The sequence below is a fragment of the Peromyscus eremicus genome, chromosome 15 (assembly GCF_949786415.1).
Source record: "Peromyscus eremicus chromosome 15, PerEre_H2_v1, whole genome shotgun sequence".
NCBI classification, from domain to species: domain Eukaryota; kingdom Metazoa; phylum Chordata; class Mammalia; order Rodentia; family Cricetidae; genus Peromyscus; species Peromyscus eremicus.
Window position 1 is genome coordinate 10305018 of NC_081431.1, and position 18528 is coordinate 10323545.

Consider the following 18528-nt stretch of genomic DNA (forward strand, 5'->3'; position numbering starts at 1 on the left):
GCCGCTGTGTGTCTGAACCAGATGTCCTGGGCACTGGGACAAACCTGGGCCCTCCTGTCTGTGTCTGAGACCGGACTGTCTCACTCGCCTTTTCAGATACACCCTGCTTTGTGGTGGCTTTGCCTGCATTGGAAGGGGAACTTTAGCTAAAGCCTTTGTTTTTCTAATTAAATATTTATATTCACAAACTCCTTGAAGATCAAAATTACAAAGGAAAAATCTCAAAAGTGCTCATCAGATAGCCTAGTCACTGTACGCCATGGAAAGGCAGAGTATTCAGTTTGCCGCCCGCACTGAAAGCAGGTCTTATTTACAGTATCTTAACCCTCTGCTAATGGAGGAAGCGTGATGGAGGAGGAAGCTCTTACATGTTGTTTTTCAATGAAAAGGATCAGAGCAAAGAGCCTCCCTTCGGAGCTGACGCCCTGCGCTGGTGGATAGCTGAATCCAACGTCTTCACTGAAGTAACCGTTGGCCCCTCTGCACTCAGGGCTGCTAGAGATGACATCAGCAAGGTCAGACTTTCTCCTTGAAAGTTTATGAGACGTGTGTGAAAACAAACTACGTGTGACCACTTTAATTTGTTTAAAATAGTAACACCAAGAAATGTCCATGTCTTTAAGTCTGATTAATGTATAGACTATATCATAAGCTGATGTAAAGTTATACTTTATATACTTACCATGTACTTTGCAAGTTAAATCCACTTACCTTTCTTTTTACTTGTGAATCATGTGAAATAACATAACCATCTGTGAATAAACACATGAGCAAACCAGGCTAGGGAAGGGTGACTTATCCTGAAGAAGGTTAATGAAAAACTCATCCAGTTGTTTCTTTATCAAATTGGGTGTTAGCATGAGAGGTCATTTGTGCCTCTGCAGTCTTATTTAGGAATAACAGGGTTTAAAAATCTCACTAAGAAAATAATAGAACTTGAGCCAGGCAGTGGTGACACACGCCTTTAATCTCAGCACTTAGGAGGCAGAGGCAGGGGGATCTCTGTGAGTTCGAGGTCAGCCTGGTCTACAGAGTGAGTTCCAGGACAGCCAGTGTCTTGGAACACAGAGAAACATGGTCTTAAAAGAAGGAAAAAAAAAAGTAAAAGAAAATAACAGAACTTGGGGGGAAATGAACAGTTATAAAGTAACTTTGGTGACTTGGAAGTCTCATGATTTGTCTTTAACTGTGTACTTTCTTTTATTGTGAATAGCTTAGAAACACACTCCGCTTTCTCTTGGGAAATGTGGCTGGTTTTAACCCGGAGACCGATTCTGTTTCTGCCGAAAACATGTATGTCATAGACCAGTATATGCTGCACTTAATTCAGGATTTTTCGACAAAGGTCAGTATACAGCAGCGGGCTTTGGCAAACAGCAACATCAGCACCTTTTCCGTAACTTTTAGTGGACGGACCTTGTAAACCTAGTGCACCCCAGAAAGCACACAGAAAACCATGCTCCACACAGTTCAAAGTGACTGGGATGAAGCGTTTTCACATCTTTGCTGAATTATCACATTTTTACATTTAATTAGAGTGTGTGTGCACCAGAATACTTGTGTGGAGGTCAGAGGACAACTTACGGGAGTTGGGTCTCTCCTCCCACCCTGTGAGTCCCAGGGATCCAGCTTGGGCTGTCAGCCTTGATAGCAGCAGCTTCTCCTGCTGAGCCCTCTCGTCATCCCTTCCCTAGCCTCCTAAGACTGCAGGGGTCCCAGGCTTCCGGTCACAGCAGACTTTCCAACAAGGAGTAGAACCGCACTGTTGGGCAGGTGTGTCCCTCAGGGCAGAGTGACTCTCCTCTGTCTCCGGAGTCCTCGCTCCTCTGTCCTGTGTGTGTTGGTGAGGTCTCACAACCTCGTGCCTCTCAGGGCTTCCTTGCGGGGACTCTGCCCCTGTCATACATCTCCTGGCTTCCGTGGCTGTCTGGAGCCTTAGTGCAAGCCTCCATTTCCCTGAAAAACCAGCACCATGAACAATGGCCACACTGTCAAGTTCTGCTGTCAACTCAAGATGTCTTTTACCACATCTGTAGCTGCTTGTGTGTGTTTTGTTGGCAGGACTTAAGAAAACACTTCCCTGCATGGTTGATTTTGCGCAGGGAACCCCTTTGGTGGAATTCTCAGTTCAGGCTCTCTCAAATGAAATCGTGCATCTCTAAATTGGAGCTTTCAGCGGCTGGGGTTGTGGTCTCAGGGCACCTTTCTTACTGTCCCAGTGAAGAACACGAGTGTTCCTTTTAATGGTGCTAACCTTTAACAGTTACAGCTGCTGCTCTCTCTGCATGGAATCTCGCTCAGGTGCCTTTCCCCACCAACTGCACATCTTTCATAGCTTTGTGCTGTCTGTTGTAGAGGTGACTAACAACAGCAAACTGAAGCACACAGCGTGGATGCTATGCTGTCTTGAAGTTTCCGCTCCCAGACAACTTATTTCTTTTGAGTTTAGTCTCACCTGAGTTACCAGGACAGGGGCTGGAGAGATGGCTCCGCAGTTAAGAGCGCTGGCTGCTTTTTCAGAAAACCTGGATTTGATTCCCAGTACCCGTGTGGTAGCTCACAACCATTTGAAACTCCAGTTCAGGGGGCCAGGCGGTGGTGGCTCACGCCTTTAATCCCAGCACTCGGGAGGCAGAGCCAGGCGGATCTCTGTGAGTTCGAGGCCAGCCTGGGCTACCAAGTGAGTCCCAGGAAAGGCACAAAGCTACACAGAGAAACCCTGTCTCGAAAAACAAAAACAAAAAGAAAACAAAAAAAAAAAAGAAACTCCAGTTCAGGGGACTCCACGCCCTCTTCTATATCTGCAGGCACCGGGCACACAGGTGGTGCATACATATACATGTGGGCAAAACACCAGAATATAAAATAAAACAAATTCTAGAAACTTAACCAAGGGCAAAGTACGGCTAGATTCTTCGCCCGAATGTAACATGAATGACCTCTAGGCAGTTTCCAGCAGAGTCCCCTCTGAAGCCTCATGAGCTGAGTCTCCATTGTCCTCTTTTTTCTTGCCATTCTGCCTTCCAGAGTCCCACCACAGTGACCCATTAAGCATTCTAGCTTCCCAAGCTCACAACTCTTACACATCCCCCTACAAACCCTTCCAAAGACCTCTAAACCGGAACAGATTTATCACAACAACTGCCCCCCCCCATTTTCTATATTAGTTACTTTTCTGACAACTACCAGACAAAAGCAACTTAAGGAAGAGTTTATTTTGCATTTGTTTATTTGGCATGGTGGTGTGTGTGTATGTGTGCACCCGCGCATATGTGCCCTTCACGGTGCACACATGGCTGTCCAGGAATGGTTGTGGAGGTCCGTGTTAATAAAAAAAGTTGCCTGGGAGTCAGAGCTAATAGCAAGCCATAGCAGAAACTAGGCAGTGGTGGTGCACGCCTTTAATCCCAGCACTTGTTAGGCAGAGCTAGGCAGATCTCTGTGAGTTCAAGGATACAGCCAGCATGGAGACACACGCCTTTAATCTCAATACCAACCATAGAAGACCTGGAGGTCTGTATAGACAGGCAGTGACGAGGAGGTCATGTGGTTGGGTTTACAACCAATGAGAAGGCAGAATAGAAAGTCTATAAAAAAGACAAACAGACAGGAAGTAGTTCTCTTGCTGAAGAGGACAGCAGCAGCAGTGAAGGGTAAGGTTTTTAGCTCTTAGCTATCGCTCTGACCTCTTGGGCTTTCATCTCTGCATTGGCTCTGTGTTTCTTCTTTAATAAGACGGTTACATCTACAGGTCCGTTCTCTGTCCTTCATGTGAGCCTCAGGGACCGGATTCAGGTTGTCCAGCCTGGTGGCCGGTGCCTTCGCCTGCCGAGCCACCTCACTGGTGGGCTGGGAAGACACGGTGACATTGTGTCTGCAGTCAGGAAGGAGAGATTTTGCTGGCGCTCCACTTCTCCACTTCTCCTTTTCTTCAGCCCGGGGCCCCTGCCCGAGATCTTGCCACTCATGTTCAGGGCGGGTTAAATGTCTCAGAAACACTATCATGGACACGTCCAGACATTTATCTGCTTGGTGGTTCTAAATCCTGCCCAGTTGACAGTCACGTGAACCACCACACTTAAGAGATGGTCTGCGTTCCCAAAATCAGACATGTCTTGCTTCAGTGTATCCTATGGCAGAAGCATACATGCAGATTTTCACTAAAAAATGGATGAGAGCATAAGTAATTAAGAAGTCCCTGGCCGGCACCTTCTGTTCTTTGCTGTTTTAAAAACGATTTGATTTGAGCCAGTGAGATGACTTGGCTGATGAAGGCATTTACCCCAAAGCCTGATGGCTTAAATTTGATCCTCAGAACTCATGGTAGAGAGAACCAACTCCCAAAAGTTGCCCTCTGATCTCCATAGTCATGCCTGGTTGCACACACATGTGCATGCGCGCACGCGTGCGCGCGCGCGCGCGCACACACACACACACACACAAACACACAAATAAAAGTAAATTAAAAAAAAATTTAACCCCTCACTCCCCTTGAGACAGTCATGCTGTATAGCCCTGGCTGGCCAGTGACTTGCTATGTAACAAGACTGGCTTTGAACTCAGATCCACCTGCCTCTGCCTCCCTGAGTGCTGGGATTAAAGACATGGGCCACCACATCTGACCTAAAAAAAAAAAAAAAAAAAACTTAAAAGTGTTGTGATTCCATTCCTTCAAACTCACGGGCGGAGGAGTGGCTTGGTGGTGGAGAGCTTTCCCAGCATACACAAAGGTCCTGCGATCTCGTCAGCATGGTAGATTGAAACACCAAACTGGGCTGGGACGACAGTCTGGTTGGTAAAGAGGTTGCTGTACAGGCACGAGGGCCCGAGTTTGATTTCTGGAGCCCAGATGACATTAAAAAGTCAGGCGTGGCACGAGCTTGTGTTTCGAGTGTTGGGATCTTGAAGACAGGTGGATCTTGTGGCTTACCAGCCAGCCAGAGGAGCATGTTGAGGTCCAGACCAGGGAAGAGACCTGTTGAGAAAGCAAGGTGCGTGGCTCCTGGCTCGAGCTTGCCCTCTGGCATTCACACACACATGCACCTACACATACATGAACATGCATGCTTACACAAAACAAGCATTTAAACATAAACTCTCCTTTCCTTGGTATATATGAGGCTGCCATTTCCAGAGTAGAGCAGTGATTATTTTGAGTGGTTGTGTCTCTAGAATGACATTCTCTGGTATTCTTGTATTCTTGCCTCTGTTTTGGAAACATTTTTTTTCTTTTTTCATGTGTATGTATGCGTGGTATGCATGCATATATATATGCTTGTGCAAATGTGTATGTGCACGCACTGGCGCACGCACACATGTGCGCGCGCGCGCGCGCGTGTGTGTGTGTGTGTGTGTGTGTGTGTGTGTGTGTGTGTGTGTAAGCACAAGGCAATACTGTTCTTGTGCCTCATTCTTTGAGGCAGGTTCTCACAGTAAAACCAAATCAAGTCAAATGGGCAGGTAAGATGGCTCAGCAGGAAAAGGTGCTTTCTGCCAAGCCAGATGACCTGAGCTTAATCCCTGGGACTCACACAGTGGGAGAGAACCAACTGCAGATTGTCCTCTGACCTCCACATGTGATCTGTGGCTCATACACAAATGTCATAGCAGATGTGTAAAAATAACAAGAAAAGTGAACCAATAAACAGTTTATTTAAAATTTCAAGGGCGAGTTTTATAAAAGGGAAAGGAAGCCCAGAGCTCACCCCGTGCTGGTTTTGCAGCCAGTGTGCTTCAGGGATCCTGGCTCCATGTTGAGGCTGGAGTCACAGGCATTGCCGGAGGGCGGGCCATGGCCACCCAGCACTGACGTGAGTTCTGGGCATCCATACTCGCTTCTCATGCCTGTGCAGCAAGCGTGGTGGCCAAGCCATCTGTCTCCTGAGATGCTCGTGCAGGGAGCTTGCTTCCCCCATGACGATGCCTGTTTTCATTGCTCACCCCAGACCCCACATTTCTCCTGTCTTTGTTCTCTAGATTACTGATTCCTACAAACAGTACGATTTTGGGAAAGTTATCAGGCTGTTAAAAGCATTCTATACCAGAGAACTCTCCAGCTTCTACTTCAGCATAGTCAAGGACAGGTGAGTGTGACTAAGCATGCAGTCCTCAGCAGCATCAAGGATGCAGTGGCCACGGTGGGCAGCTGGGCAGTAGTTACATCTGGGATCTGGGTCAAGTCTCACATGTGCCCTGCCTGCCACTTACCAGCTTTATGTTTGGGGCAACTTAGAGTGCGATCTCAGTGTGTCTGAAAAATGAGGAGGGTAATACCCATTCTTCTAGTCCCAGTACTCGGAGGCAGAGGCAGGAGGATCTCTGAGTTCAAGACCAGCCTAGTCTACAAAGAGAGTTCCACGCCAGGCCGAGTGGACTTGGTGACTAGTCTGGCACGAGCTGTCAGCCCCAGCCTGTCACACAGCACCTCAGTGGCTTTGGCATAGGCTTTATAACTCATGCTCTTTTCCTGAGGTTAACCCTATGGCACCATTGGAGATGGGAGTCATTTACATGTTGTCAGTTACTCTGTTGGCTGTATACGGTGATCTAGACTGTCGTCCGCCTTAAAGTCAGAGGAGACAGGTACATCTTGAGAGTAAAATGGGATAGGAGAGAAGTTGTTCAGAACTGGTGTGAAGTAGATGCGGTGTCAGCGGTGGGTGTGCCCAGGCCGGGGCAGTGTGCCAGCTGCTTGAGCAAGCTGTTCTTCCAGGCTCTACTGTGAAAGCGAGAACGACCCCAAACGGCGCTCCTGTCAGACCGCATTGGCAGAAATTCTGGACGTGTTGGTCCGTTCTTTTGCCCCCATTCTTCCTCACTTGGCAGAAGAGGTGTTCCAGCATATCCCCTATGTCAAAGGTAAGGACAGCCGTGCACTGCACGAGAGGGCCGTGGCCAGGGTTGGACTGGGCTTTAAAAGGTGTCACACAGTGCACTTAGAGTGTCACTGGGACAGATGCCTTTTGGTCATTCAGTCTGCTCTGTACCTTCTCACAGGAGTCAGGGCTAGCTCTGTGCCTTCCGAGATAGGTTAAGTACTTGACAATATTGAGAAAATACTTGCTTAAATGTGTTTATAATGTTCTAAAATGTGTTTAAAGCTCTTTGTTTTGTTTTTTGTTTGTTTTTCAAGATAGGGTTTCTCTGTGTAGCTCTGGTTGTCCTGGAACTCACTTTGTAGACCAGGCTGGCCTCGAACTCAGAGATCCACCTGCCTCTGACTCCCAAGTGCAGGGATTAAAGGTGTGAGCTACCCCTGCCGGGCTGTATTTTAAGCTGTATTCAAGCAAAATACAATGCTTTTTAGTGAATACTTTCCTGTTAGTTTTTTTCTCTCCTGATTTTATTTCCATAGAAAACTAGAACTTATGGGGGTGTTGGGTGGGTCACCCCTAAGCTCATAGCAGGAGGAACAACTGTTCATACTTCGGCTTCGTTTTTGACACTCTTATGCTGATGTGTTTATATGTGACCCACCTTTCACTCATGGACCCTGTGAACAGCACACTTGTTCACTGAACTTCACATCCTGTGTAACAACCCTTGTCTCTCGTGAGTGGTGAGTCGCTGTTGGTTAAAGCTTATATGCTGTCTAGACCATGTATAACTCGGTTCACTTTCTTTTTTTAAAGAACCCAAGAGTGTTTTTCGAACTGGCTGGATTGATACAAGCTCTATCTGGAAGAAACCAGGACTAGAGGAGGCAGTGGAGAGTGCGTGTGCCATGCGAGATTCCTTTCTTGGCAGCATCCCTGGCAAAAATGCTGCCGAGTACGAGGTTACCATTGTGATTGAGCCGGGGCTCCTCTTCGAGATCATGGAGGTAGGTATGCGTAATGGTGGGGGCGTTGGATCTGGAATCGCTTTCTATTCTCAAATGTTTAAGACCTTGTATCAATGTAGAAACTAGGATTTCAGTCTTGCAACACTGAACCTGTCACTGTCCCCTGCTCTGAACTCGTGACACGTGCAGGGGGCTATTTAGGTCAGTGCTACATATCCTCGGCAGTAAGGTCAGATTACATAAAAACCAGGAGTTTTACACTGAAGGCCTGGGTTTTTAAACATTTTGTCCATCTGGATCATATTCCAAAAGTGAGTGAGTTCTCAATGGGCAGAGGTGGTGCTCGCCTTTAATCCCAGCACTCGGGAGGCAGAGGTAGGTAGATCTCTGTAAGTTTGAGGCCAGCCTGGGCTACAGAGCTAGTTCCAGGACAGCCAGGGCTACACAGAGAAATCCTGTCTTAAAAAACAAACAAACAAACAAACCAAAAACAACCAAAAATAAGTTCTCTTTAATTTCATAAGAACCAGAGAGAGCAAAGCAACATATTTCTCCAAACTTTCCTCATGTTTTAAATTCCACAAGTCCCATCAGAGTTTTCTTCGTGGGCCTCTTAGGGACTGATTGGCCAAGTAGCAGGATGTTAAGTGTTGAGCCTTGTGTCTAGTTCAAATGCTTTTTTAAAAGTTCTATTACTGTCAGTTGGGGGCTGAGGAGGGGGCTCAGCAGTCAGGAGCACTTGCTAATTCCGTGGGGGACCTGGGTTCAGTTCCCAGCACCCATCTAGTGGCCCACAACTACCTGTCACTACAGATTCAGGGGATCCAACCCCCTCTTCTGCATGTAGTACATATACATTCACACAGCAAACACTCCTGCACAAAACATACCTTAAGTCTTTAAAAAGGAACCATCTTATTTTGGTTGGTAAACTCAATGTAAACATTGAAGGATTTGAGACGTGGAGTCACTGGAGTATTGACATTGCTGGCAATGGTAAGACTAGCCGCTGGCCACTGTATGCTGCGCAGCCTAGGTCTGGTTTGCCGTCAGCCTGACAGCCACTGCACCTCCCCACCCCTGCACACATGTATGCTCATGGACAGCAAGTTAATCCGAGTCTCGTGGTCTTTCATTTTTTAAAGGAATATTTATATTAATTCACAAACTCCTCTTGAAGATCAAAATTACAAAGGAAAAATCTCAAAAGTGCTTATCAGATAGCCTAGTCACTGTACACCATGGAAAGGTGGAGTATCAGGTTGCTGCCAGTGCGCTGTATGCAAGCAGGTCTTATTTACAGTATCTTAACCCCTCTGCTAATAGAGGGAGTGTGATGGGGAAAGAGGCTCTTAAAAAGTTGGCAGAGTTTTGGCTTGACAGATAAGGGTAACTTAACCTCTTACTCATTGCAAAATAAGTGAAATAAATACCATATAGGTCGGGGTTTGAGGGGAACCATAGTTTTCAAAGTAAAAAATGAAAATTGATGGTCCAGTTTTAACTGAAGAGTAACTTTCCCATGCCTTCCAGATGCTCCAGGCTGAGGAGACCTCTAGCACGTCTCAGCTGAATGAGCTCATGATGGCCTCCCGGACAACACTGCTGCCTCAGGAGCCACGGGAGAGGACTGCAGATAGCATTGAGCTCACAGGGACATTCCTCATCAATCTAGAGGGTGAGCAGTGCGTGTGGACTGAAGAGCTGAGGGCAACCCCAGCTTGCCATGGGACAGCCTGTGACCTATACACAGCGGCGAGCTGGCTGAGCCAGCTCTCAGGGCTCTAGGAACTGAAGCTGAGGCAGGGAGAGTCCCTTCTCACCCACTGAGTAACTGTCACCGTGAGTCTTTTTCCTTCTTGTGTTCTGACCTCATATGTAGTGCCTAATGCTACCCAGACCCACCCACCTTTCCTAGGCAGATTCTAAAATTTCCTTTGATGACTATCCAAAATTAAAATATTATCTAGCCATTCTTACAGGGGTTCGGTAAGATTTCCTGGGGTTTCTATCACAGGACTTTGTCCCCTTGGTTCATCCTCATTAGCTGCAGTGGTGGAAAGTGTGGCTCCTTTTGTGTCACTCAAGTTGTTAGTGGCATTGCCGCTGTCTCTTTACCTTGGCATTTTAAAATCCTGGGTTAAGAGCTGGGTGTGGTAGCACACACCTTTAGTCTCAGCACTGAGGAGGCCTCACTCGGTGAGGGCAAGGCTACATGGAGACTGTCCTAATAGAAAAAAAAAGAAATTCCAAGTCAGCTGTGTACCTGGATCAAGAATGACAGGGCCAGCTCTAACTGAGCATTGCAGAGCTCCGACCTGGATGAGAAGCAGTTGGTCTGAGTCATCTGCTCTTCAGTAGTCAAGTTGTTTGATCCTGTTTCATTGACAGTTTGTTACAGGGCAAACGTGGGCCATGTTGGAAAGGTGAGGGGGAGGAAAGCCTGGGAGTGCCCACTGGACCGAGGGACGGCAGTGCAAGCTTAATGACTGGAGGTGTTCTATGTATTCTTTTCAAGGTGGCGACATTCGTGAGGAGTCTTCCTATAAAGTCATTGTCGTACCAACTGCCAGAGAAAAGTGCCCTCGATGTTGGAAGCACACTACTGAGACTGCCGATACTCTTTGTCCTCGGTGTGCAGAGGTTGTTGGTGCAAAATAGCATTCTGATGTTAACAGCTCTCTGAGCAAGAAACGCTCATCAATGCAGTCTGGGGGTGAATTATTAGAACCCTAGAAAGAAATCCAAGATTTAGGTAAGGATGGGAAGAGTAATGGTAAAAGAGAAAGATAGGAGTAAAAATCAGAATATTGAAAGTATTTCCTGTAACTACAGAAAGATTTATATGTATACATACATATACACATGTATATGTATATATATCACACACACATATACACACACACACACAGAAATACACATATGCAGAAACACATGTCTGCACATACACTCATGATGGACTTCTTCAGAGTCAGGCACTGAATATGGTTACTTTCAATGTGGCCAAACAGAATGTTTCATATTTTATTGAAACTTTTTGACTCAGTATTTAAGTTCTGTGATGTCTGAAAATAAAGGCATTCTGGGAAACTTCCAACTGATGATGGTGTAGAAGTTGTGGATAATGAAGAGCGTGTAACTTTGCAGGAGAGTGGTGGAGTCGCGTGCCCACACAAGGTGAAGGGAGCCAGTGCATTCTGTCCACTAGCAAACATCAAGTTTCTAAGGCAGCAGGATTTTGGAACGTACTGCAAAGAACAACCCCAAACTATTATTCAAGAGGAAGAAATCTCTTTGTCTTCCATGTATGAATGCCAAGGAAATAACATGAAAGCTGAAAATTTATTTCACTAATACACATAAGTTCACAATAATGAACAGACACGGAAAATAACGGTATATACAGAATTCACTACTTACAATACATTGACAGTAGATAAATAATAGAGCATCTTGTAAGGAATCCAAAACTGGATTGATCTTTCAAGGATGGCTAATCTACTAAGCAGAATCTAGCTGCCTAGCAAACCCATCCCTGCGAGGTGAGAGAGCTTTTACTGTTGCTATAGTGTACTGTAAGAATACTTGTTTCTTCATGAAGTGGACCACAACAACTTCTAAGTGAATGCTGTAATCAGTGTAAGCTTACTGTTACTAAGTTTAGTTCTCCATGATTTTAAATCACAAGTAATCATATTTTAAAAAGCTATGTAAATGCAGCAGGCTTCACACTGACCTTAGATGGACTTTTCTAACAAGGTACAGCTCTTTTCTGTCTCTGCCAAAGTGGGAAGCCTGGGAAGCCTGGTGCTGTGTACTTCTGTGTCTATGTTTATCCCAGCCCTCCTCTTCTACATCTACCACAACCTGGATAGAGAAGTTAGGGTTATCTGACACTTCCATTAACAAGATAAAAATATGGAATTATAAGAAGAGATGGGGCGTCTAGGGAAACACTACTGGCTAAGGGCATGTGCCATGCCCTTGGTGCAGGGATACCAGCCCCATAGTAGAACCGAATTCCTTTATTTGTGGCACTTTGTTGTTAGAGAATGGATACATAAATGTTAATTTTTCTTTATCAGATTTATTTTAAAAGCCCTTAGTAAAGTAGTAGAATATTTTACTGCTTTTGTTAAACAAACTCAGGATTTCGTTTTTAAATTCTATGTATATTACTATTTGGATGACAGATCTAACTTAGAGCCTTAACAATTTGTGTTCTGGTTCTCTTAAGTGACTTATGAGAGTAAATTTAGCCAGTTTTATTCTCAAAAAATACAAGCCATCCCCCTCCCAAAACAAGTAATGGAATTAGAGTAAAAAGGCCGTCATCGTTAGTAGTGCCCGCTCCTCTTCCAGAGCACTGCAGGGCACAGGAGAACGGACCTCCTAGGACCACTTAAAGGGTGGGGTTTCTGTCAAGCTGTGCTTAAAGAGACTGCAGCCTGTGGCCAGCTGCTCCTCAGCCACCCGAGTGACACCTGAAGCATTTCTCTTTGAAGGTGTGAAATCTGACAGTTAACAGCATTAGTTTTAGCCAGGCACAATCTTACTTAGATCTAACTTTTTAAGGGAAAAGACTTCACATTTGTGTGTGCTCAGGTTCAGACTTCTACTGGGTGTCCCTGAAGAATGTTCTCAACCTTCACAATGGTGGAGTTGGCTTCTTCCCACTATTAGAATGATCACTGTGAACCGTGGTCATGGCAGACACCAATAATTGCACTGTATGGCTACATTCCAGAGATAGTTAAACCGCAGTTAGTACTTGCCCATCTGCAGAGCCAAAGCGCTGTTGCCAGACGGGGGAGGTGGGTTTGCCTCCCACTTTGGTTAGCACTTGGTCTGCTCTAGGCACTACAGGCTACAGAACTGGTCGCAGTTTATCCTCTCCACCCAGCTATGAGGTAGGTTTGCTAAGGCTGTCACAGCACAAAGTGTGTTCTCTGTCCTGCTCCTAGGACAGGCAACATGACCAAGTCCCAGAAACAGACATTTTGGAACACTTGGAAGAAAAATAAAGTTGGACTTTAAATATTTTAGAATCTTTGCTTTGTTCTTTTTTTACATAAGTCTTACAAGATAATACATTTTTTACAATTACCTGATGTGGATACAATTTTGGAACTTGACAAAATAAAGAATAAATCTTAGTTTACATTATCATTGATTCTCCTGCATTGTTCACATCTCTGATTCCCAATTCTGGCAAGTACAGCAGGCTCGGGGTCCTTCTCCAGGTCCCTTGTGGTGATCTCAAAGCCATGTCTCCTCTGATGGCAGCAGCAGCACCCAGAGCTCCCTGCCAGGTGGCATCCTGGTGCAGGGCCAAGCCTAAGGACATCTCTGCATGTTCTAAAGGGATGTGGGCTGTATCTCTAGCGTGCTGATGATGGAAGCTACATGAACACACTTAATCCCCACTGCAGACATTTGGATAGGAACTAGAATACTACAGTAAGAATGAAATCTGCAAATTATAACCAGTTACAATACCAAAGTTTAACAATAAACTGCTTATTTGAATGAAAAAATAACAGTAAAGCATCTGTATTAATTATAGCACAGTTAATGTATTTTATCTTCAGTTGAGACTGAAGTGGAATTTAGCCAGGATTGCACTTTTTAAAAGTAATATATTTATTTATTATACAAAAAAGAAAAAAAAAAACCCTCCAGAAAGTTCCAGATCTTGCTGTGTAGAATGCCATGCAGTGATTCGTGTGGTCACAGGGTCTTAGACACTGTCATAGCGTAGCCATGGCTTCCACAGCTTCGATGAGGTGCAGAGCCAGGCTGTACTGGCCGTGCTTCTCTGGCAGGAGCTCTATCACTTTATGCACCAGTTTAGCTGTTGTTGCAATCGGCACATCAGTGTTTTGAAGATCCTGGGGGTTCTGTGAATGGGACACAAAAGCCCTTTAGTTTCACGCACTCAAACGGTGATTGTTACTGCCTTCAGCGTGATTATGGAAGTTCTCCCAATCAAAACATTTCTTTGGAATGAAACAAATTTCTTGCTGTGAACTCATGAGGAAAGGTCACCCATGGACCTGCTTATGCCGCCTGCACTCACCATTGCCTTCAGCCAGGTGCAGAGTGTGGGTGGGAGGCTGGCCAGCAGCTCCATGCCTTCTTTTGTCTGGGTGTGGAAAAGTGCATGAGCCAGCCTTTGCCCTGTCAACACGAGCAGCTGAGATGCCAGCACTTCTTTGTCATGAACTTGCAGAATGGCCTGAGGATGAACATGGAGAAATAATACAGCAAGAGTTATTCAGCCTGTTCCTTGAAGGCTGCCAGTGAGGAGAGTCTACTTCAGCTCTCAACATGACCACAGTATCCACAAAGGAAGACTGAAATCCAACCTAGAATTTAAACCCAAATCTTTGCTCATCAGCTAGTTTGGTTACCTAAGTTTACAATTCAGTATGACAGTATACCTCATTTTCAAGGGATGGTTGTAGTTCTCGTCATCCTCCAGTGACTACTGAGTATACTACAGTAACTTCAGGCTTGGAGGGCAGCCAACTTCCTCTCAATCACTCCTTGCTGGTGAGTGGATGCCTACCCACCCCTTACTCATGGCTGAGGAGCCTTGCACCTTGCCAAGCTGGTCCCCATCTAAGGACCTCTGTACTCTTGGTTCTTCCGTCTGAGGTACTGTTCCCTCTCCTTGAGAGGTCAGTTCAGCTATCACTTTCTTCCACCCACTGAAGCTCCTATTTATCCTATGGCTCTGCTCACTTTCGTCTCTTGGTACAGAACTGTCCATGCTTTCCTGCTCCTCCAGTTCCACAAGGGGCCCTCTACGTTTTACTGTTCTACCCCTGTATGAACCTGGCACCAAGAACAACTCTGGCTCCGGCTTTCTACTCTTTTGTTGTTTTTTCTGAGACTGGGTCTCATGCAGCCCAAGGTGGCCTACGTAGATGAGGATGACCTTAAAATTCTTATCCTTCTGCATCCACATCCCAAATGCATGCACCACTATATCCGACCCTTAATATTTGTTTACTGCTTCCTCCAGCTGTCTGTTTTATAGCTAGAGCTGTGCTTCTCTGGCAGGAGCTCTATCACTTTATGCACCAGTTTAGCTGTTTATAGGAGGGTCATTCTTACCTCCTCTCCTAAGAGGTCAGCTCCATAGTTGTACAGCTCTCCTACATAATGCCTTCGAATGACATCTTCACTCACTTGAAGGTGATGAGCTAAATCCACAGCCAGAACTGGCCAGTTGTCTTTCCAATGAGTGGTCACTGCCTCTTCGGCGGGATCTTTGTCCTTGGTGACAGAATGCTGAGCCTGGACAGCTGCACTGACAACTTTCAGTAAGAACTTGAAGACAGGAAGGCACAGCACTGCCTTGTCAGTACTTTTCATTGAAGAGTAACCCAGTGCTTGCTGTAGAAGCTGGTAGCCCGAGTTCAATCCCAAGAGTTCATGGGAAAGTGGGAGAACGGACTACACAAAGGTGTTCTCCCCATAGTGCTATGGAATACATAAGGCCATCCCCATACACACGACAATAAAATAATTAAAGTGCCTCAAGTCAACTTTGTGTCAACCAGAGAGACTCCATTACAATTATTTTTAATTTTTATTTATTTATTTGGTTTTTTGAGACCGGGTTTTTCTGTGTGTCCTTGACAGTCCTGGAACTCACTCTGTAGACCAGGTTGACCTTGAATTCAGCCTGCCTCCCTCCCAAGTGCTGGGATTAAAGGCATGTGCCGCCACCACCACCACCACCACCTGGCCTTTTAATTTTTAAAATTTGTATATGTGCCTGCATACGCATGCACATGTGTGTGCACATGCCACAGCATCAATGTGGAGGAGTCAGTTCTCTCTGCCATGAGGGTCCTGGAGGTCCAGCTAAGATCACTAAGGGCCTTTACGTGCTGGACTATCCCGCTGCTTTAAAGTTGTTTTGATACCAATAAAGGAATATATACTTGAATAACTTGAAGTAGTCAGCTTTTAAAAAGTCAGGTATATTTCTGCTTTGTTATTTCCTCCTAAGAAACAAGAACAAAATCCAGTTGCTAGCTTACCTGTTGTCTTATAGAAATAAAATTTGGATCCATTTCCCCACTTGGTAATAATTGAATTGAAGTTAAGTCTTTGAAAAATGCATTCTTTCCCTAAAGAGAAAGATAGAAAAACAAGAACAAAAACCCCTGATGAGTATGGATTATTAAGGGAGCATAAGGGAAAGATTTTTTAAAACCCATCACTTTACTATGAGTAATTCACGGTTGGTTTTTATTTTCCCCTTCCCTAAAGAGAAAGATAGAAAAACAAGAACAAAAAATCCTGATGAGTATGGATTATAAAGGGAGCATAAAGGAAAGATTTTTAAAACCAATCACTTTACTATGAGTAATTCATGGTTGGTTTTTATTTTCCCCTTAAACGGAAATATCTTAGCATTCTGTTCATTATCTAACTTGGTAACCATTGCTAGTATCAAGCCCAAGCAATTCCTCCTCCCCTGGACTGTGGGCTGCTGACGGGCAGCAAATATGATCATTAGACAGGTGACAGCAAGTCATGCTCCAGACTGGGCTCCAGAGAACTGTGGCTTCTGCCTTGGGTGCTCTTGTTCACTCCCCCTGAGAGGGCCCAGTGGCCAAGTGAGCCACCCTATAGACACAGCTACATGGAGTAGATCATACTTCCCAATGTAGCTGAGGCCTCCACGAAGCAACCCCACCACAGTCCCACAAGAACCTTTATGCCAAAGGCATCTAGGTAAGGAAGTCAGATTCCTGACCTGTTTATTTCTTCATAAGGTCTGAGGAAATAAACCAGGTGTGGTGGCACATGCCTGTAATCCCTGGGGAGCTAGGGGGGTTGAGTTCAAGGGTACGTAACTGACACTGCGAACTACCAAGGTCTGTGGTTCTAGTTCAGTGACAGAGCAACTGCTAGCATGTGCCAGGCTAAGCTCTAGAGTATCAAGTGTTGGTTGTTGGCAACCACCCAGTCTCTGGGATAACTTTGGTTAAGCAGCAGCAGGTAACTGAACAATCAGCATGTATCTGAGTCCTTAAAGACACTTATTACTTGTTTCAGAGAACAGACGTGGTTAAGGAGTCACACAGGGCAGGCTGGGTAGATGGCTCAGTGGATAGGAACACTTGCTGACCAAGCATGAATACTTGAATTTAAGCCCTCAGCACTTACATAAAAAGCTGAATGGCTGAGTGTGCGGCAACCCCACACTGGAGAGCGGAGGTGGGTGGTACATTGATCAGTGAGCTTACTGGCCAGCCAGCCCTAGAGTAAATATGGAGCTTTTGGCTGTGAGACTCCCTATCTCAGGCAGTAAGGTGAAAAGCTACACATCCTCCTCTGGCCTCCAACCCCAACACAAAAACCAATCAGACAATAGGGTCAGATTTCCCTCCGCAGGAAATGGAGTGCAGAGCTGAGAGCACCAGGTCAGCCATTCACCACCCACTCCACCTGTGAACAAGCCATCCCAGAAAGTCTCTAAGAAGTGTCTGCATAGTGAATATCTATGGTTCTAAGTTACACAGAGTGCCAAGAGGTTAAAACTATTTACGCACTCACTTCAGACATAGGTCAGTGTTTGCCCAGGTAGTCCTGGCTAGCAAAGATCCTCAGGCAGCGTCTACCTTCAGAGTGCTGGGAGTAAAGGCATGCACCACCATGCCAAACCTAGTATTTCTTAAGTATCTTTTACAATTTCAAGTAAAAGATACACTAATTCAAAACCAATATTTATTACATATAATGTTGTTTCATTGAGAAAAATTTGCCGTCAGACTCCCCCAACATTTTTTTTCTGTCAGAAGTTAACTGCTGGGGTAGCAGCAGTCTTTGTTTTTCCTTTGTGTCCTCTGCAGGCTAGATCCAGTCTCTAGCACTGTGCTGGACCCTGCCCTAAACAACTGTAATCTAAATATTCAATGTTGTTGATTAAAAATTTCTCTATTTCACTCTGCTTAGGTGGGATAGAACCCAGGGCACCAGGCATACCAGGCAAGAGCTCTACCACTAAGCTGAAGCCCAGCCCCAAATCTCTCTCTTAAATATGTACTACTCCTGCTTATACAGTGTCAAACTTCACATGGCTAAGACATTCTGAATAAGCTTTCCATGAGAGTCCCAAGCTTGAGAACAGGTTTGCTGTCAGTCCTTCAGCCTGCTTCATTCAGCTCTGCAGTCAGTCCTATGGGGGGATTCTTGTGAGCACTCAGAACTAACTATCTCCTAGTCCACACCCGCCCTGGTCCCTGACCGGACCCTTCTCACACAACGGATCTGCACACTGTGGACATGCGTCTTTCCTTGAACATCGTGATTACAAATGCATCCAGCTGAGCTCTTGCTTTGAGACAGGCAAGGTACACAGACATGGGAACAGCAAAGAGATGGGACAAGTTAGGGGACACAGACAAGCTCTTTGAAGAGGGTGCTTAAGGGGTTATCTTTCTTTTTTTTTTTTAAATTTATTATTTATTATGTATACAATGAGTGTTCTGTCTGCAGGCCAGAAGAGGGCACCAGATCTCATTGTAGACGGTTGTGAGCCACCATGTGGTTGCTGGGAATTGAACTCAGGACCTCTGGAAGAACAGCCAGTGCTCTTAACCTCTGAGCCATCTCTCTAGCCCTTAAGTGATTATCTTAAAACCTAAAAAAGTAACTAGACACCGGCCACACAAACTAGTTGCCTGTGAAGAAAGTGATGGACATGTGACCGAGGGATG

The 18528-nt window shown here is 45.4% G+C and overlaps 2 protein-coding genes across 3 annotated transcripts in view; one reads left to right on the plus strand and one right to left on the minus strand.

The window, feature by feature from the left end:
* Positions 1–10884, plus strand: part of Iars2 (isoleucyl-tRNA synthetase 2, mitochondrial) — a 40610-nt gene extending 29726 nt beyond the window's left edge. The window contains exons 17-23 of the mRNA XM_059280965.1: positions 390–515; positions 1214–1345; positions 5977–6083; positions 6713–6858; positions 7632–7822; positions 9317–9461; positions 10302–10884. Of these exons, the coding sequence (XP_059136948.1) occupies positions 390–515; positions 1214–1345; positions 5977–6083; positions 6713–6858; positions 7632–7822; positions 9317–9461; positions 10302–10444 (990 nt within the window). The 3' untranslated portion in view covers positions 10445–10884. The remainder of the gene's footprint in view (positions 1–389; positions 516–1213; positions 1346–5976; positions 6084–6712; positions 6859–7631; positions 7823–9316; positions 9462–10301) is intronic.
* A 222-nt stretch (positions 10885–11106) lies between these two features.
* Positions 11107–18528, minus strand: part of Rab3gap2 (RAB3 GTPase activating non-catalytic protein subunit 2) — an 85506-nt gene continuing 78084 nt past the window's right edge. For both annotated transcript variants that reach the window (XM_059280964.1, XM_059280963.1), the window contains exons 32-35: positions 15841–15930; positions 14906–15121; positions 13863–14021; positions 11107–13683 (exon numbers count right to left, since the gene is read on the minus strand). In XM_059280964.1, the coding sequence (XP_059136947.1) occupies positions 13534–13683; positions 13863–14021; positions 14906–15121; positions 15841–15930 (615 nt within the window). In that variant the 3' untranslated portion in view covers positions 11107–13533. The remainder of the gene's footprint in view (positions 13684–13862; positions 14022–14905; positions 15122–15840; positions 15931–18528) is intronic.